This window comes from Eucalyptus grandis, chromosome 2, assembly GCF_016545825.1.
Source record: "Eucalyptus grandis isolate ANBG69807.140 chromosome 2, ASM1654582v1, whole genome shotgun sequence".
NCBI lineage: Eukaryota > Viridiplantae > Streptophyta > Magnoliopsida > Myrtales > Myrtaceae > Eucalyptus > Eucalyptus grandis.
The window spans coordinates 3343940-3364549 of record NC_052613.1 but is presented as its reverse complement, the minus strand read 5'-3'; the positions used below and the strand labels follow the sequence as shown (position 1 = coordinate 3364549).

Genomic DNA, 20610 nt, shown 5'->3' with positions numbered 1-20610 from the left:
AACCATTCTTCGGTTGCCGTGACGGGAAATTGCTTCTTCAGGACCCGAACCATTCTTCGGTCGCCTATTAAAACAATCAATGATTTGTCTAGGACCCGAACCTTTCTTCGGTCGCCTTGACGGGAGATGCACTGACCTTTCTCAGGGCATCTCATTTGTGGGTGCCTGATTTGTATCGAGGGCACCAGTTGGTACCCGACCTTTCTCGGGAGATGCACCAACCTTTCTCAGGGCATCTATTTTGTGGGGGTGTCTGACCTTTGTCAAAGACAACAACTGGTACCCGACTTTTCTCGGGAGCATGCGCCGACCTTTCTCAGGGCATCGATTCTTGAAGATACTTGGACATTCATAAGCATATCAAAGAGTACCTGGATATTCACAAGTACCAACCTGAAGGGTATTTGGGCCTTTGCAGGCGTCAAAATGGGTATTTGGCTGACCATAGGCATTGAAGGGGTACTTGGATGATCACAAGTATGAATTCTTGGGGGATACTTGGTCATTCACAAGTATCGAAGGGGTACTTGATAATTGGAAATATTTGAGAACATACCTTGGATATTTGTGAAGGTGTCCCACCTTCCGGCAATTGGGAAATATCGAGGGTGTACCTGGGATATTCGTGAAGGTCTCTCACCTCCTAGTAGTTGGAATATCGAGGATGTGCCTCGCATATTCATGAAGGTCTCTCACCTCCTGGTAAATGGGAATATCGAGGGTGTGCCCCGCATATTTGTGAAGGTCTCTCACCTCCTGGTAATTGGGAATATCGAGGACGTACCTCGGATATTCATGAAGGTCTCTCACCTTCTGGTAGTGGGAATATTGAGGACGTGCCTCGCATATTCATGAAGGTCTCTCACCTTCTGGTAAATTGGAAATCGAGGGCGTACCTGAGATATTCGTGAAGGTCTCTCACCTGGTAATTGGGAATATTGAGGGCATACCTGAGATATTCGTGAAGGTCTCTCACCTCCTAGTAATTGGGAATATTGAGGATGTGCCTCGCATATTCATGAAGGTCTCTCACCTCCTGGTAATTGGAATATCGAGGACGTACCTTGGATATTCATGAAGGTCTCTCACCTCCTGGTAAATGGGAATATCGAGGGCATACCTGAGATATTCGTGAAGGTCTCTCACCTCCTGGCAATTGGGAATATTGAGGATGTGCCTCGCATATTCATGAAGGTCTCTCACCTCCTAGTAATTGGAATATCGAGGACGTACCTTGGATATTCATGAAGGTCTCTCACCTCCTGGTAAAGGGGAATATCGAGGGCATACCTGAGATATTCGTGAAGGTCTCTCACCTCCTGGCAATTGGGAATATTGAGGATGTGCCTCGCATATTCATGAAGGTCTCTCACCTCCTAGTAATTGGGAATATCGAGGGTGTACCTGGGATATTCGTGAAGGTCTCTCACCTCCTGGTAGTTGGGAATATCGAGGACGTACCTGGGATATTCATAAAGGTCTCTCACCTCCGGGTAATTAGGAATATCGAGGGCGTACCTGAGATATTCGTGAAGGTCTCTCACCTCCTGGTAATGGGAATATCAAGGACGTGCCCCGCATATTCATGAAGGTTTCTCACCTCCTGGTAACATAAACTTGAATGTAGCATGAGGCTTACCTGGATGGCCGCAGGCACTTAAAAGGGGTGGAACACCTAGATAGCCACAGGTGTACAAAGTACTGAAATACTTGGATAAACACAAGTATTTAATGATACAACCTGGGACCACTCAGTTGGTCCAAGTGTAAGAAAGCATACCTGGGTAGGCGCAAGCACACAAAGCAGTGGAATGCGTGAACAACTACTATTATTTGGGGACAACTTGGGCAAGCTGGGTGTCATAAAAAGGAAGTACCTGGACAACGGTGGATACTTAACGATATGGGGATACCTAAACAGCAGTATGTATTTCAAGAGATACTTGGTCAGTCACAAGTATCAATACTCTGGGGATAACTCGAACAGGTCGAGTGTCAGGAAATGGGAGTATCCGAACGGTGGCTGGTACTCAAAGACAATAGGGATACTTAGACAGCAGTAGGCATTCAACGATAAATGGATACTTGGTCAGTCACAAGTATCAATACTCTGGGGACAACTCGAACAAGTCGAGTGTCAGGAAAGGGGAGTATTCGAACGGTGGCTGGTACTCAAAGACAATAGGGATACCTAGACAGTAGTAGGCATTCAACGATAAATGGATACTTGGTCAGTCACAAGTATCAATACTCTGGGGGCACCTCGAATAGGTCGAGTGTCAAGAAGAGAGTACCTGGACAGTGATAGGTACTTTAAGACAAATGGGGACAGGGATATGCTTACCTGGCAATATCTCTTATCTCTGAGAGTATGTCTGCTATTTGTATAATATGGACACATGATTGTTCATGCTGAAAATTCATGAGTTCAAATGGGATTAATGCATGATAATTTTGTCGGTTTTGCATCATCTGAGTTCCACCGGGGAAAATTTTGAAAGACAACCTTCATTCCAAATGTAGATGTCTTGAGCATGCCAGATGAGGGACTTTCGATGCGAAAGGACTTTCCGCTCACTCTCATGGAAAAGGCTATCCTGACCATTGATGCAGGATTTATAAGGACCACACTATCTCACTGTCATCATGTCAGCAAGGGTCTGAGTATTCTTGCAAACGGTACGACTTTACCAATGTGAGAGGTATTTGTTGAAACTGTGATGAAGTCTTGGTCAGTGGCTCATCGAAGGGGACCATCAAGGTTGAAGCTGATGGACAAAAAATGTTGCACGATCATATCCGGGTTTACAAGTCAAGAACCCTACGAAAAGAGATAGAGTAATCTTGCTCATACTTCTTCGAGCGATGCTTATAGACATATGAAATCTTACGTTAATTGAAGTGCCCCTAGTCTGAAGAGACTTTTACAATGGGATGCAACGTAGGCTTGATTCATGTGTAAAAAGGTAGAGCTGGTGATTGCCTTGGCATTTGTCACCAGTCTTTCTTCTCACTATCAAATGGAGGTTCTATGGACCACAACATTAACATTTTCTTGGCTGCATTTTTTACTGGGGGGCATTCCAGGCACACTGCTTTTTCATGCCCTTATTTTTTATTCCAGTTCTTCAAATATGGGCATTGACCTTGCTTTTACCAGGTACACTGCTTTTTTATGCCTCTGCTTTTTTCATTTTTGTTGCTTGAGAGCTGATCTTGTCAAGCTTAATCGAAGCACTGTTATTAGACTCTTGAGTCTTCATCTTCAACTGGCGCTCAGGCTATAATAACTTCTGTTTTGTCTTGATGTGAGGGTAAAATTACAAACTTACTTGGGTTGTACAATGAATACAAGTGCGTAAAGAAAGAATTGCTCTTCATGACTCCAGGGCACTTAAATTAACGCGAGTGTTCATATGCAATAAAGACACTCGAAGATTGATGCAAGTGCAAGTAAGAAAATTTCTATCCCCTTTCTCACCTTGTGATGTTGACTTGTTTTCGACTTGCCCTAGTGTGGGGTGGTTCTTTGACAGGGATATGAGAGAAGCTTCACTAGTGTATGAGGCTTAATGGGGTGAGCAATGAAATGCCTCTCACTGTTTTGGTTATCGTACCATTCGCGAGAGAACTCTTTACCTTGTAGTCATGGAATCTTCTGCACTCATCTCGCAAGTGTATAGATGGGAGACTGTGTGTAGGATATAGCTTGCCTGTCATCATTCTAACATGCCTCATCCAGCATGCTCAATTAATCTTGTATTCTTCACTTAGCTGTCTATTCTAATAATCCTTAGTAGAATCAAAGATTTAGACAGACAAAATCATCACGCAAAATTCACTTGGAAGAAGGCATGTAGTGTATGATGCGAAAGAGTTTGTACTTTCAAAATGAATAGTTTTTACTCAAGAAAAACTTATTAACAGCTTTAAGGGTGTTTGCTTGGTGAAATGGTATTCACAAATGTGTTGAAATTTGAATATCAAAAGAGTTATTTACGAAGGTTATTCACAAATGAGTGTCGATAGATTGCTCATATTGATTAGGGACATGACACGTGAATAATCAGCCAAGGATTGGGAATTTGATCGGGCATCTCTGCTTTTGCCCCTGTAGAGGAGGAGATGTACAAGTAGATCAATTAGTTTGGCCAAAATCAAATGTGAGTTGAGGCCTGAGGATTTTCTGTCATTTGCTTTGGCGATTACTCAGGGCGTCACTTCGTTTAGGAGAGTTTGTCATGCCTCTCATTGATTTGTTATCCTTGCTTTTGACAGTTAGGTGCTCCTGCAACAATCAAGAGGGAATGTGTTAGTCATGAACTCTTTCAAGAGTCGAATAACTGGAATCGATACAACTTTACCCTTCACTGGTTTGCAGATGATTGGATGAACCTAAAGTGAGAAGGGGGACACGAAATCCTATGTCCCTTGTTTTGTTAGGTCAATTATTCTCTGAATTGGCTCTTGGATGACATGTCTTTTTACACGAAGCCAGGTAAATTTGATGTAGGTCATTTCCATGGACCTCACTTGGCCAATATTGACCATCAAGTTTGGTTTTTGATTCCCAATGTTTCCTGTCAATAGGGAAAATACGTCAAAAGCGAATTTTTCAAAGAGTTGGGAGTATTGGAAACGATACCAAATTACTCTTCTCCAAAGTTTGTATTTGCTGACTCCTAAAGATATTTGAATGTCAATGATGGCCTCTTTATCTTGGCATAGTTTAATGTTTCCTTCAATTGGCCTTCCTCATTTGTGACCATGTATGCATGATTGTTGGTCGTTGATTCATCTTCAACGCCTTCCTTCTGTGGAATTTTTCTTCTGTCTTTGACTATAGCAGCATTGAGCAAAGTCATGTACTTCAAGCTTCTATGGAATTTGAGATGGACAATCAAAACCTCAAATTCTCTGATGGCAATTACTTCTTGCGAGAGCATGCGTCTGAATAGGAAGTCAGGTTTCCAGGTCCTCATTTTGAATAGGGGCTAGAGACCGCTTCATCTGTCTGGGATTTCTTCTCTGTTGACAAAAGAGCCAATTTAAAGAAAGAGAAAAGATCCCTTCCTTGTGCTTTTGGGCTTGTCGAAGCTGGAAGTCCCGTTGATGAAACCACAACATCTGGTTGCTCAGGCACATTGTGGGGAAAGGATATTGCTCTGGCTTGTGAAGGAGTTGGGCAGGAGCAAGGTGGAGTGTATAGAACTCTTGGGAACGGCTTGATTCCAACCGTATGCCTGTACCTATTATGTCCTATTTTTCGTTTCCTGAATAGAAGAGAAGTGACATCATTTCTAAATTATATTAAGAGAATGAGACTTACCCTCTTTTGGTGTATGATGATCTTTTATTTGCCCCACTGTCTTCTTGGCAGGGTGTCTTTGAATTTGGCGAGTTCACCTAATGTGCTTGCTTCAAATGCCCCCTGTCACACTAAGTCAAATGGGACGGGAATGATCTTCTGAGACATGAAGTGAGTGAGTTAGAAAGACAAAGATAATTTAATAATCTTGTTTTGACAAAAGTTTTGGCAATAAAACATTTTTTTGTTTTCAAAAGTATATATCTTTGGGGGGAAGAAAGCATGAGGAAGCCCAGCCCTCAGTATTCTTCTTGGATGATAAATTTTCATGGTTGGATAGCATCATCGGGCAGGTTTGGAGTACTGCCTCATGCTCTCAAAACAAAATATTAGAATTGTACATTAGAGTACTTGAATGGAAAATACAACAATAGCACACTAGACAAGATGAGAAACATGAAATTATAAAAACAAGTAAAACTCATGAAAACCCCTGTGTAAAGGAGCGCTTTGATAGTGATGGTCTTGAAGCTAAGCGTCTTTGAATTCCTCGCCTTCAGTAGACTCGAAGTATTCGCATGCGATGACTACCTCGTTGAAGTTACGGAAGTGTAACCCATGCAGCCAACAGCGCTGCTTGCAGGACAAAACTTCTATGAACTGCTTCATTAACTCTTCTTCAGCCAGTTGAGGGTGGGTTTGCATCATGAAAGCCCTCCACCTCCTTGCGTATGCTCGGAAATCTTCCATTGGTTTTCTTGTGAAGTGAGCCAAGCTCTCACAAGGCGCTTCGGTTCCGATCTGGCTTTGGTACTGATGCAAGAATGTGGAAGTCAGCTCATTCCAATCCTTTAGAAGATAAATGTTTGCTGTGATAAACCATTGCAATGCAGACCCCGTAAGAGTTTCTTGGAATGCCTGAGTTGTGAACGACATCGGGCCATAGTACCGACTCATTTCCGCATGGAGATACTGCAAGTGGGCCACGGGACAAGCCATGCCATTATACTTGTGGAGATTGGGTATCCACATTTCTATGGGGCTCATGATCCTACGAGGGCAAGACGGGCTTGATGTATCTTGGTTAGGCCAATGGTTTTCCCACTGCATATCTGTTGTGGTGGTGAATTTTTCTGTTGCAAGGAAGCTGGACTCTATTGAGATTACCCCATTGCTTTCTTCCGGGTCAACATTACCGAAGGAGGATGAGGCATTTAAGCTATCCTCATGGTCAGGTGACGAGCTTAGTACTTCGTTAGGATTGTAGCGGATAAAGACGTATGCTTCCTCTTCTGACGGGCCTTCATCCCCGGATGAGAGTAGGAAACAGTTATACGATGAATCATCAGTTTCATTGTCGAAATAACGCTGGAAGTCCTTAGGATTGTATTCTAGGGCCGGGAAGTCTTCAAAGCTGTATTCTTGGGAATGCTCGAAGCTTTGGTGCGGTGGCTCGTCGACAGATGCTGCATTGATTTGCTTAGACTTTCTTTTATTGGCTTCTGGTCTAGACCTTTTGAGTAAGGCTCTTCGTTTTGCCAGCTCGATTTTGCCAAAGGAAGTGAGAGACATTGGAGTTTCACTATCTGATTCACTTCCCAAGTTGATAGGGGTTGGTATTCTTTGGACCCTAGCTCTTGGAGTAAGCTTAGGGAGTTGTCCTGTCGTGCCCCGATCTTGAACAGGCTCTGTGTCTTTGATCTCGTACAAAGGCTCCTTGCCTTTCCTAGTGAGAAATTTTCCAGTAACAAGATGTTGCTCAGCTGCCCATTTATCATGCAAGGCTTCATTGACATGCTCTTCTCCTATCCCAGCGACTAATGGCTCCTCGTGCTTCGCGATCATCAGTTCTTCGTAGGGCAAGGCTATGTTAGGGCTGATGTCAATATTATATTCTTGGTAAAAAACATAAATTAGTTCCCTCCAGGTTTTAAGGGGACTAATCTTCCTGACAATGTACCATCGCAAGGCAGGGCTAGTCAAGCTCGATTGGTACGATTGAATCATCCTTTGAACCAGGTAGGCCTGCAAGTAGGTCTCTGGGCGAGAGTTATCAGCATACCTTTCGCATTTAGGTGCTTTGAGTTTTTTAGGGATCTCAATGCTGGTATAATTGGATATGTCCATGGGATTCTGCTCCTGCAGCTGGCTTAACTTTTTCATGATCTTTTCAAACTGTCTATGGTACTAGCTATTTTCTAGCAAATTTGCAGGTGTCATGACGGTGTTTGAGGCAACTATAGAGTTGGGGTCAACTTGAGTGGATTTCATTTGTCTTGAGAGTTGTCGAAGGACAATGGACATCTGTCCTACGCCGTCTTCAATGTTAATAAGGCGATTTTGTACATCATTCTGATCGGGCCCTATTGCATGAGGCCATTCGCGGGTGATTGATGGTCGGCGATTCATAGTTACCTGTTTGTTGCGAAGACAATGAATGAGCACGAAAGTAAACAAAGATTGACCCATGGCAATGGTCTAACTGCTTTTTTATTTATCAAAAGAGGATTTTATAGACCGCAGACTTCTGACATCTAAAACTTGAAATTGAAATGACAGAATGAAATACTAGATATTAAACAAAAGTCCCTAAACAATGGGACAAAACTTTCACACTATTAAGACTAAGGGGCACATGATTGCCAATTTATATGCGATGGGGAGTCTTGCACTTGCGCGGATGCTTGCTTTCTTGGACCGGCTCTGAGGTGTGCATCCAGTCCATTCCCAAATCCCTCTCCATGAGCTCTGCTTGCTCGTGCGAGCTGCTCTCTTTGATTGAGTGAGGGACTAATGGCTTCCATTTTGTCTGGATACGATGGTTGTGGATGTAGGACATGGAGGCGTGGTGGGCTTCTTCTTCTCCCTCAAGCCCTTCAGGTACCACGATCCTTTTGCGATGGCACTTGTCCCAGGTTTCCTGAGCGGTAGAAACTTCGAATTCGTAGTCACGGCTTGTATTGAAAAGAACTGAAGAGACATTCTTGATGGAAGACGATGGGACCTCCTGAAGGGCTCCATATTGTCGTGCCACCCGATAAGGGTGATAGAGAATGGCGCCGGTGTGGCCAAGCAACGGAATTGGGAGATCACGCTTATAAGCAAAGCGAGCTCTTTTTTCATGGAACCAACCAGCACACCATTGGAATGCCTCATGAGCTGGGTCTCTTAGGAAGTTTACCCAATTTAAACAGCTTTGATTGGGAATATATGGTCCTAAAACCATAAATTTTTGTAATGGATTTTCAAAAGCATTTGTTTCAGACGATCGCATAAAGTTTCGAAATTCACTTAGGTGAGAAAAGAACCAGACTTGTAAAATTTCAGGAGAGGCTCGCATGATTTTCTCTAAGTTGTCTTTAAAACGATTAAAGGACAAGAATGTTTCAGTTAAAATCATGTTGACATAATTCCCCCCTCTTAAGATCGATCAACTATCCATGCCATCTTGGGAGTTATGACATTTCTTTGATGGGGGAAGATGATGAGCCCGAAAAAGGTCATGAGGAAAATCTCACTTTTATGGGTCATAGGTTGATTTTGGAAACATGCATTCATAAATTCCAGTGGGCAGGTTTTATGGTTATCTTCAAGAATTTGTATCATAGTATGGACTTCAGTTCTTAAAAGCCGTGCTAACCCACGTATCGGGATGATGCCTGTTAATGGTTTGACGAGCTTTTTCTCAAGAGGCATTCCAGTGATGACGTTGTATTCTTCCAAGGTTGGGGTTAGCTCAAACCTACCGAATATAAAAGTAATTGTCTTCGGGCACCAGAAATGTGTCATGGCCTGTATGACTTCGGGACGAACAGTGATTTGAATCAATGATAGGAGATGACCGATTTTGGTTTTCACGCGCTCTTGGGCAAACTGATCCAATTGACCCCACCATCTGAAGAGTTCCGCTTTGGGAGCAGGAATGAACTGGATATCGTCTTTCCCCATCGCATATAAACTAGGACTTGAAAACCTTATCCTAAATTGCCATGGGCCAAATAAAAAGACTGAGTAAAAGTAAAGAAATCACTTTTGCTTTTTAAAGAAAAATGGCAAGCACAAAGACATGCGCATGAGACGTGCGGCTCGATTTCTAACTTAGAAGGATTGGTGAGATTAAAAGGATATCCGCCCGTCACGCCTTGCGTTAGCAGCATACCCTCCTAACCTCGGCTAAGAAATTCGGGAAAAGAAAGGCAACCTCTACATCGCAGTCTCGCGTTCGAGGTCGTATCTTTCTTAACACCATCCTAGAAATCCTATGGCGGCCCAGGTCCGGCGGCCGGGTTGTGTGTGCCATGTGTAGTGCTAAAACATTTAAGGATGCACAGCAGTTTATAATCACAAAACAATTTATTTTAACAGAATAAAAAAATCTAAGCTATTACCCCGCACAAAAGAAAAAAAAAACAAGTCAGCAAAGCATTTAAACAAAGATAAAATGGCCTAAGTTCTCAATGTCCCCAGCGGAGTCGCCAAGCTGTCACGACCTCTTTTATTTCGGCGCCCGCGATCAGGTACGAACGCCTAAGGAGGCTAATGGCTCGGCTGAAATTGGTTAAGCCCGGACTCTCCCAAGTCCACCAATTCACGACTTAATGGTTCAAGTTTTTAACCTGTAAATCAATTTTTAAATTGGAGTCGCCATTAATCGATTTGGGGTGGGTTAATTAGAAACCTAAATGAAGTATCGGGAAAAATACTCACTCCTACGCAACCAGAGAAATTAGGATCGGGGACTTGATTACACTAGTTAATCACTAATGCCCTTTCGGTACCTAATCTTGTTTAAACCCTAAGGCTTTTTGGATGCTTCGGGGATTTTCCATGCATTTTTGGGAGGAAAAACATTTTTTTGAGTCATTTTCTAATTTTTTTAGGACATAAAAGGGATTTTTTGGTATTTTTTTTGAAAAATACGAGTCTTTTTGGTTTTTTTCTGAATTTTTTTTTTCATGGCTTTTTCATGAATTTTTGGCATTTTTGGACAATATGGAATTTTTTTTTTTTGATTTTTCGGAAAATAAAATATTTTTAATATTTTTTAAATATTTTTCGATTTTCTGAAATTAAAACATTTTTTTATGTTTTTTTTCTAAAATAAATTATTTTTTTTTTTTTTGAAATAAATTATTTATTATTTATTATTTATTTAAAAATATTATAAAACTGACCTGGGTCGGATCCGCGGGTTGGGTCCGACCCGGGCCAGCCCCAAAATGCAGACGGGCCCGTGTAGCGGGCCCGATTTTTTTTTTTAATTTTTAAAAACGACGCCGTGGTCGGGCGTTTGGACGCCCGCCCGACCCGATGACCCCGCCCACGACCCGACAACCCGCCCTACGACCCGGCTTGTCGACCCGCTCGCCGCCCCCCCCGAAATTTCGCGTGAAACCCTACCCGGCTCCAAGGCCCGATCCGATTCGACGACCCGGAAAATCGCAAACCCTAGGGTTTGCGAATCCGCGGCGTCGAAGGGGAGGGGGGAACCGAGGTGTTCGGCGGCGACGACGAAGGCGGCAACGGTGACAGCGACGGCAGGAGGGCGGTTCGCGACGATGGAGAAACGGCAAGCGACGACGGCGACGGCGAGACCCGAGCTTGGTCAAATCTGCCGTAACACTCTCTCTCCTCGGGTTCGCCCGTCAAGCTCCCCGAAGTCTCTGGGGACCCCTCCGAGCTCACCACACCACGGCCGGCCTGAACTCGAGCTCCCCGAAGTCTCTCAGGGGACCCCAAGCCTCGGCTAGCCTCTCTCTCTCTCTCTCTCTCCCTCTATGTCTCCCTCCGTCTCCGCCTGGCAGAACTTCTCCCTCTCCGGCCGCGAGCCTTCGGATCTGGGCTTGCTCGACCTCGGCTCCCCTTCTGAAGTCTCTCAGCAGGAAGCTCGAAGCTTTGCAGCCTTCGATCGTTCTCGGCGTGCCCCTCGACGACGGAAACGGGGGCCTATTTATAGGCAAGGGGCAGCCGGTTGACTGAGCTTCGACCGCCGGTCCCCGTGCGCCAAGCGGCCTCCGCTGGCCGAACCAGCGTCCCATTCGACGCCAGCTGCCCCTCCCACGTGGATCGCCGTCCGCCTGCCTCTCCGGCGTTACGTCCTCTGCGCGTGTGCTACAGAGGCGTGAGGAAGGAGACGACTGGTGGGGCCGGGCTAAAAGGGGAAATGGGCCGTAAGGGCCCATTCGAGGGCTGCTTCTCTTTTTTTTGTTTTGTTTTTCTTCCGCTTTTCTAAAAGATAAAATAAAAGAAAACCTAATTAAAAACAAATAATTTTAGGCGTCAACAGTAAGCATATGAATCTTTTATCAAATATATATATATATTTCGATAATAGGTTGATGATAGTTATGTTTGAGATAATGTCTTTTGGGTGGAAGAATGATCACGTCACTGTCCTTGTACTTGTAGAGTTGGGGTTATAACAATCTTAGCTTGATCCTCTATTCTAAGATTGCAAGTCCTTCGGATCTACAACTATCATACTAGAAAAAACCAGATGCATGAATTTTGATTTCTGTTCTTATGAAATCTATGTTTTCTCAATATGCAAGCTGTGATGGTATGCCTTGTTTCTTCAGAGGGCTGTTGACGGTAAAGGAACCCTTGTCCGATACTCTGCGAGAGCCCACAATGGGTATGTGTTCCTGTAATTGGGATAGTGTAACATGCAGTTCTTGTTGAAAACCCCTGTGAGTTCCTGCAATGCAAAGTCCACGCTTAGATCATGTTGTCTCGTTCTTACCGAGCCAGTTCTCTCTCAATCAGTTTTCTTTTATTTGCAATAGTTCCTGATGATGTTTCGAGGAGTTGAACAGATTGTCTGTAAGATAATATGCGTGGACGATAATCATCTCTAGATTTTCCTAGTTGTGTGGATTAGCTCACAGGAAATTCTTTCCAACGATTTTGGTGCGTGCGCTCTTTATTTCCTGAGATTTTAACCTTGTGTGAAATCAACCTACTGAAAGGTACCAACCTGTTGAGGGTAATCACCGTCTTCCATTTGTGAATTGATAAGCAGCTTTGCAGCCCGGTGCAGGGGAGTCGGATCCTCTCCGCCTGATAGTAGATGAAATACCAAACTCAGAAACTTCACATTGTATATTGATTTTTTATTATCACCAAAGTATGGTTAATGCGATCGAGACCCAAACGACAATATCATCCACTGACCTGCCCCACTTGAATCAGACCCATCATAGCCCAAGCAGTTTGCACCAGATTTGATCTGTTTCCTTCAAGCGGCACGTATTCCTACATCGGTCGATTTGGCAATTAGAAAATTCAAGATTCCCGTGTTGTCAGAAAAGTGCGCAACTAAAATAGCTAAAGCCAAACATGCTGTGGAAGGTCCCTCTAGAAATTACCTTCTTTGGGCAAGAAAGATAGCTTTCTCCCCACCCACCATCCTGCAACTGTGTTCTTAGAAGAAAAGCAACTCCTTTGCGCATAGCTGCACAATTGCTATATGTCTTGCCTGCAGCTGCTAGTCCTCCGAGCGCAAACCATGAGCCGTATGTAAAACAAACTCCCCAGCACCCATACCTGCAAGAATCGCTCAGTTAGTCAGCTGTTTCTTTAATTTATCTGAATTCTTCAGAAATACCCAATGGAAGAGGAGCATACCACGAGCCATCTGGCAATTGTACATTCTCCAGATACTCTACGGAATTCGATATAAAATCTTCGATCTCCTTCTCCCTGTGCTCAGGATACAACTTCCTGAACAAAACTAAAGCTTGGATAGCTGAGGACGTGCATTCGACATATTCATGCTCAATGACAATGTCCTCAAAGAACTCTGTTGGATTTAGGAGCTGCAAGTGACAATGATGAGGAAGAAGTGGCGCTATAGTAATTTATGAACAAACAAGCATGTCTTAGTCTGTGAGGACCATCAAGGAATTCCAAAGTATTTATTAAGTACTTACTTCTAGCCAAGCTGGAGCTCCTGCAGGTTCCCATGCTGGCAATCCACCATTTTTACTCTGGAGCAAGTGGCATTCATGGACTATGTGATGATATTACAATTTATAATCAAACTCAACAAAAGAATTAAGTGGCAACGTGATTTTGGGATGCATAGAGCAAACAAAGCTTAGCCAATATTTCTTGTTTGATCAAAGATTTTCTCAAGTCTTTCTCAAGAAAGAAAAACAATGGTATACTCACTTGTAGAGAAAGTAAAATGTTGACAGCGTCATACAGTCTCTCTGGCTTCATCTTCTCACCAACAATTTCAGGTGGCATCATTGAGAAAAGCAAGCAACACTGAATAAACATGGAAGGAAATTCAGTGAGAAACTGAGCAATTTAGGATAGGATTGAACCTGTGGATACAGCGAAGGCATTCATTGGGGTATTACCTTCAGACCTTCTGCAGTGCAATCGGAGACTTGCCAACCATGATCTTGATCTGAAAATGTCCAAGATCCTTTAGTAATATGACGGTGCATGCTTTTGAAATCACCAGAAGGATTGTCCTTGACCTGGAATATTATAAACAGATCGATGCACTTCAGCTTATGCGAGGAAGCAAAAGAAACTAGGAAGATGTCTGGAGATAAGCGATGCTTGCAACAATCAAAGGTCAAACCTGAGATTTTTTAATGAAGTCGTGTCCTCTAGCTAATACCGGTCCTATCTCCTCAGTCATATTACTGGCAAGCAAAGCTTGGATGGCGAAGCCGGTGTCCCACTCTTGGCTACCAAAACTCTGCATATGAATGAGCCAACCACCAAACTAAGCTTCGCTCTAGATGGTCTCACTTTACTAAATTAATCTTCTCCTTATTATAAGAATGCTTCCACCTTTCAAATATGCAGCATAAGTACTTATCATTTTGAATTAAGCCCAATTCTGTCATTGTTTGATGACACTACTACTAACCTGCATCTTCATTCCATCTTCGGCAACCCAAAGGTAATCCGGTATCCTAGCGAGATGCTTCTTGAAATAGTCACTGTCTGGGTCTTCTACCCAGCAAGCAAGCATGCATAACACCTGTCCAAGTCCAACGCGCAAGACATATTCTAAGTGGTGTTTTCCCACAATGTGAGAATTTTACACTTAATGTGTCTTTCTCCTCAAATTTATGTATCATTACCTTTTCTACACATCCAATCGTGATATATCGACTGTTCTCATCTTCGTAGTGAATGTGCTTCATTGTCACCTGAAGAGCCTTTTCTCTAAGTCTATTAAACGGCCAATGGTTGAGAAGCGGCTCTATAAATATGTAAAGACTATCCCAGATCAGATCCTGTACTAAGGGATGGGGATAGTAGAGATCCTCCTGCAACAACAATTTGATTCATTTCGTTAAAAAATTTCTGACTTGTGAACTATCTGATTCTAGAACGATATCTTGGACCTGTTAGGGATTCTTGCCTTGGCACAAAGATGTCGGACTTTTCTCCAGCAAATCATATCGTAGGGTTGAGTATGAAGTTCTTTTCTTAACTGTTGAACAAAAGGTGTGATCGGGCCAACGAATCTTTTCCCATACAAGTACGACATGGGCATGTAAACCGTCCGACAGTAGCACCACATCTTAGCTACATCATTCAAAACAGGACATTCAGACAACATATCCATATAACTAAGGACAAAGGCAGTCAAACGAAACAGAAGTCGAGACTTTCTATCTTTCAAGGGGAATTCTGGAAGGGTAGCCATTTCAATAACAAGCCAATGCCATGTTCTTGTTCGTTCAGCGAAAACGCCACGTGATTTCAATTTGAAAATGAGTCAAAACACCTTCGTGTCAATACCTTTGTGAAATCAAATATACAAGACTACTATTGAATACCATCAAGGACAAGATCAAGAAAATCTGCAAAAACAAACCTGGGTGCATGGGGAGGAATGAAGGCAAGATCCAGAACTCAGGGGGCATTGGATTGCTTCCAGACCAATCAAAAAGGCCGAAAATCTACAGAGCATATGACAAGACCGCACACAAGCACAGGCACAATGTCACATATCCAATTCACCCGAACACCTCAACAGAACAATCTAGCGCACAAATTTTTGTCAATTATAGAAGGAAGAGTGAGAGAGTACCGAAAGCCAAGTCTTGCCCCAGGAGGGTATGTAGGTGACCCCACCACGGTCAAGAATCCACTTCCTGGCCCGAGTACAAGCATTGTACTGGCCACCATCAGGCCCTTCACCAAGAATGCGCATGCATATGTAGCTCAGGGCCGTGCAGAACATGGTGCTGTGACCTTCAATGTGGAAGCCCCACCCACCATCTTCATTCTGTAACAAAATTAGTGCAAAACACACACTGTTTCAAGTCTAAGTCTTTCAAAGTTCCTCTGCTATTTTCTTCATCTAGGTGTCTTTCTTTTTGCTAAAAAAAGAGTAACCTGATGGTTGTAGAGGTAGCGGAGAATCTCTTTGCGGTGCTCGGCAGGGAAGACGGTGTTGAGGTGGCCGGTGATGTAGACACACATGACTAGGGGAGGGAGGAAGTAAAGAGGCCCGGCAATCTCGGCAGGCCAGTGGCCGTCACTGGCCTGCAGTGCGGAGAAGAAGTGGACAGTCCTCCTCAGGGCAGTGGATGCCTTGTCGTAGGTGATCTCCTCGCCATCCTCCACCCTCACTGGCGGGATCGCCTGCTTGAACTGCTGCTCCCTCAAAAACTGCCCAGAAATCAGGCAACATGCGTCAGCTGTAGATTGCCTGCTACTTTGAGTTACGACACATTAATAAAATTTTTAAACTTGATGACAAGAAACAACAGTAAAATTCCAATTGGTGTTTGAGAGTGAATGTCTTTCTCATTTTCAGAACACAATTAAAATTTTGAGTTATGACGGGGATTCAAACAACTCTCGTATTAGTTGACAAGTGATATACCAAGGTTCTAAAGCGATTTTTGTACGTGGAAGGCATAATTCCATCCCTCCATAAGCATGTTTATGATATGATTTATCATTTTGTAAACAGCTTTCGTTAAAAACTATCTGTCCCTCGTCGTTAGTAGTGGAAACAGAGGATATAGACTAGTTATCTACAAACCCCAAGTCTCGAGATCGATACGATTGCTCAGCTCGACTAATGCATAACATCTAGAATTCCTTCTTAGAATATGGTGACAAGCTTATATTCAGAACACAACTAAGAATTTTCATGTTTTGGTGGACTTCGGGGATTGAGCTAGATCGAAATTTTTGAAAAATGGATCTTCTCCTTCAAAGGTAGAGGCCCGACAGCAACTGGATAGCACGCTATCTCCATCACTTAGACTAAATACACAATTGGTTAACGTAATTGGGAATTGATTCTACCTCTCCATGTCAAGTTCGATACCTCTACGCGTGTGCAATGTACGGTTGCCTCTTCGCACTGTTCGTTTCGAAGAAACCAATTTCTAGGAGATTATTTTCCGGATTTTCCAATGTTTATTTCATGAAAAATGAATTGCTTGGGGAAAATATTTTCTATGAAGGGAAAAAAAAGTCTTCTAAACTAGGGGAAAATGCTTTTCACTTCCGTTCATTTCACAGAAAATAAAGCTTTTTTCGAAAATGTATTCCAAGAAAAAGAACCATATTTTCCACTGCTCGACTGAAACCTGAAAATACATTAGAAAATATCTTTTGCTATTTTGTAAGGAAAATCTTTCTGTCCATGCACCCCTTTCAATAATTTTTTTTATTATCATATTTTAAAAAATCAATTTTTTTTTTTCCTTTTCCTTTTCTTCTTCATTGGCCGGTCGCTAGCCACAACTGCAATCAGCAACCGGCCACAAGCAAGTTGGAGCCTTACCACAAGTCGGCAAGGTCGAGCTCACCAAATTTCAGCAAGGTTGAGCCTCGCTTGATTATGGAAGGCCGAGCTTGCCCGATGTTGGCGAGCTCGAGCCCACCAAATCCAGCCACCTGGGTAGGGCTTAAAACTCGTTGGAGTTCATCAAAGCCTCAACAACATTTGGCGACCTCAAGTGAGGCTCGACCCCCACCCAGGTGGCTAGATTTGGCGAGGCTCCAGCTCGCTTGTAGCCAGTCGCAATGAAGAAGAAAAGGAAAAAGAACAAGACTAAGAAAAGAGAAAAGAATAAAAAATAATATAATTTAAAAAAAATGAAAATATATTTGATGAAGGATAGTGAGGTGAAAGCAGATATGGAAAATATTTTCCTCTTTCTCAAAAGTGGAAAATACTTTCCTTAATTTGAGAGGACTTTTTCTCATCATGGAAAATATTTTCTCCAACTAATTCATTTCCATCAAATAAATGTTGGAAAATTTGGAGTTCGCTTTCCTAGAATTTATTTTTCATGAAACGAACGGAGCCAAAAAGTGGACAACATTTTCTTCAATTGGTCTCTCTTATCTCACACCCTTACAAGTAGGGGTGAGCGGTTCTAGGTTCCGGTTCGGTTCCGTCCGGAACCTGGAACCTACCCTCGGGTATAGGTTCCTCAAAATGAGGAACCTGGAACCTACCCGTGGGAACCGAGAACCTGGAACCTATCCCGTCACAGGTTCCAGGGTCGATTCCAGGTTCCAACAGTTCCTTTTTTTTTTTTTTTTTTTTTATTTTTTCAGATTTGAACTATAACATATGCGCACGTTACCCAAAAAAAATATAACGTACGCGTACGTTACCAAAAAAAAAAAAAAAAACTATAACATATGCGCACGTTACCAAAAAAATAATATAACGTATGCGCAAAATTATAACATGCACCAAAAAAAAATATAATGTATGCGCACTATAAAAAAAACTATAATGTACGTGTATACGACACGGTAACTTCCCATTGACATGTTATCTTGATACATTAACTTCGCACTGCACAACAATAATAGAATATAATTAGAAATTTCAAAACAAATAGCAAACTGGAAAGTAGAAATAAAACACCACTAGAACAAGAATGTCTAGAGGTACAAGTTTTGAAAACAATTTCGATTAAACCCTTAAATGAACTCAGAAAATTCTGAAATTTGGACATGTTATATTTAAGACCTAGAGGTACAAGTTTCATGAAGAAATCGTAGTCCAATTCGTTCTGGATTAAAAGATAAAATCGATTTACTTTTCTTATTCTCTACTTGCACAGTTTTTGAAACATTTTTGGTTAAATAGGCAAATGAACTACAAAAATTACGAAATTTAAATATGTTGTAGGAAAGACATGAAGAGAGATATTTCATGCATAAAACATTTCCAAAAGAACCTCATAAAAAATGATATAGTCCACGCATTGCAACTTACAAGATCCGAACACATCAGATTGCACAGTTTTAGAAAAATTTCCGATTAAATACCCAAATGACCTTCAAAAATTATGAAATTCGACTATGTGATATCCAATACCATAAGGTAGATACTTCATGAAAACATTGAATTCAAATTCGTCCTAGATAATTAAATATGGACGGTTAAAATCCCTGTTCGTAGTACCGTAATTCCAGATCTAACCATCTCCAAAGGACCACGATTTCACCTACCTATTCTTGTTTTTTTTCTCTAAATTTTTGATATGTTGTACCTCAGGATGTAATTTACAACTTTTGTTAAGAAACCGAAGTGAAATTTCGACAAAAAGGTTGCCTTACAATCCATGCATTCATCAAGGGTCGGTCCCAAAATCTCCAGATCCAGTCTTTCCAAAGAATAACGATTTCACCCACTTATACTTGTTTTTTTGTCCCAAATTTGAGTATGTTATACTCCAAGAAGTCCTTTACAACTTTCATTTAGAGGCCGAAGCCAAAATTCAACTAGAACATCACATACAAGTCACTAGAACATCCAAGGTCGAGCTTTTTCTGACCTAAGTAACTGGTTCCGGTTCCGGTTCTGAAACAGGTTCCGGTTCCCCTGGAACCGGGAACAGTTCCGGTTCTGCTCGGAACCGGAACCGGGAACCGCGCTCAGCCCTACTTACAAGCCCCCACTTCTTTCTTTTTATTTTTTTTTTTTTAATTCAAGTTATTTTCTATTATTTTCTTCTTTTTTTCTTTGTTTTTTCTTCTTCTTCAACCAATCGCCGGCCATGACGATCGGCCATAGGTGAGCCTCTTGCTCGCTAGCCTCGGGCCTCGCCAAATCGGCAAGTTTCGAGCTTGCTAGCATTGAGCCTCACTAGATTGACGAGCCTCGAGCTCGACGCTCACGCTCGCTGATTTGATGAGCGATGAGCCTTGTGCTCGCTAGGGAGCTCGAGAGGCTTACTTGTGGCCGATTGTCGGCTATCACCATGGCTAGCAACCAAATGAAGAAGAAGAAGAAGAAAACAAAGACAATAAAAAGGAAAAAATAAAAAAATAATTTAATATTCGATTTTTGAAAAAATAAAAATAATGAAAAATTGATTTTAAAAATTAAAATAATTGAAAAAGAGTGTAGAGAAAAATATTTTCCTTACCGAATAGTGGAAAATATTTTCCACTTCATTTTTTAAATTTCATTCGAATATCGAAAAATAATTACATTTTTCTGGAAAATGGATTCTTAGAAAATATTTTTCAGAATCTTTACATTTTTCATGAAACCAACGGAGCCAATGTGCCTGTTGCTACATGAGAATGAGTACGTTTGTATGTGTGTTCAGGTGCGTGGTGTGTTATGTACCTGCATGCGCCAGAGCAGGTCGCCACAGGGCTTGACTTGGTGGCGGTGATCGTAGAAGTGCTGGCGGGCAGCCTCAACCTGGGCATGCTCCTCGGTGGTGCCGGCCTCAGGGTCGAACTTCCAAGTCTGCCTTCCCACGTAGTTGTTTGTGCTGTACAAGTAGGGCCCATCCTCTCCTTCTGCTATCTTCAGCCTCCACATGCCGAGGTCTTCTCTTTTTCTCTCTTCCTTCAACTGATTATATCGTGACTCTCTCGTACTGTCCTTCCTGATGATCATGCAAATAAACAAGGAAAACAACCTGCACAGGAAAACGATGAATGAGTTGCCACAAACCGAAACTCCTTGATGAACAAGGTCACTATGTATCCATGAACTATGCTTGTTTTCTGAGGTTATGTCACCATGTATCCCACGGCGATCTTGGTTTAGCATAGCGAAAGCATGAACCTATCACGGAGAGAAAGAGAGCGAAAAATCTTTTGATTGTGAGGGGTATGTGAGTCGATGAGAAAAGAAACAAGCTCTCTCCAAATCCAGGTGGTGTTGTGGTCTTCAGGAGAAGAAAGGGGACCTCTATTTGTACCCGCGTTTTGGCTCGCGAGCTTCTTCCTACTTTCTTTATCTCATTTAAAATAGAAATTGGGGTTTGCCAAACGAAAGTACAATAATGGTAGATAAATCATGCCTACAAAGAGCCATG

At 42.4% G+C, this 20610-nt stretch overlaps 1 protein-coding gene across 2 annotated transcripts; it reads right to left on the bottom strand.

The window, feature by feature from the left end:
* Positions 1 to 11882: 11882 nt before the first annotated feature.
* On the bottom strand, positions 11883 to 20108 carry LOC104418125 (beta-amyrin synthase). Of its 2 annotated transcripts, XM_039307760.1 has the most exons (16): positions 19908 to 20108; positions 15683 to 15958; positions 15375 to 15572; positions 15159 to 15243; positions 14700 to 14866; positions 14416 to 14604; positions 14199 to 14312; positions 13905 to 14024; positions 13675 to 13797; positions 13481 to 13579; positions 13240 to 13296; positions 12935 to 13125; positions 12676 to 12853; positions 12478 to 12562; positions 12285 to 12361; positions 11883 to 12005 (listed from the first exon to the last, which is right to left on the bottom strand). In XM_039307760.1, exons 1-16 carry the CDS (start codon positions 20106 to 20108, stop codon positions 11883 to 11885), a joined length of 2283 nt encoding a protein of 760 aa, XP_039163694.1. The 2 variants fall into 2 exon arrangements, with proteins under 2 accessions (XP_039163694.1, XP_039163695.1); XM_039307761.1 differs by lacking the exon at positions 13240 to 13296.
* Between the last annotated feature and the right edge of the window lie 502 nt (positions 20109 to 20610).

What these genes read in the sequence shown, in the direction of transcription:
- LOC104418125 (XM_039307760.1), bottom strand. Translation starts at nt 20,108, where the DNA reads ATGTGGAGGCTGAAGATAGCAGAAGGAGAGGATGGGCCCTACTTGTAC. An exon ending in GCTACCTCTACAACCATCAG is followed by an intron (nt 15,573 to 15,682) that starts GTTACTCTTTTT and finishes ATTTTGTTACAG; the next exon opens with AATGAAGATGGTGGGTGGGG. An exon ending in TCCGACATCTTTGTGCCAAG is followed by an intron (nt 14,605 to 14,699) that starts GCAAGAATCCCT and finishes TTGTTGTTGCAG; the next exon opens with GAGGATCTCTACTATCCCCA.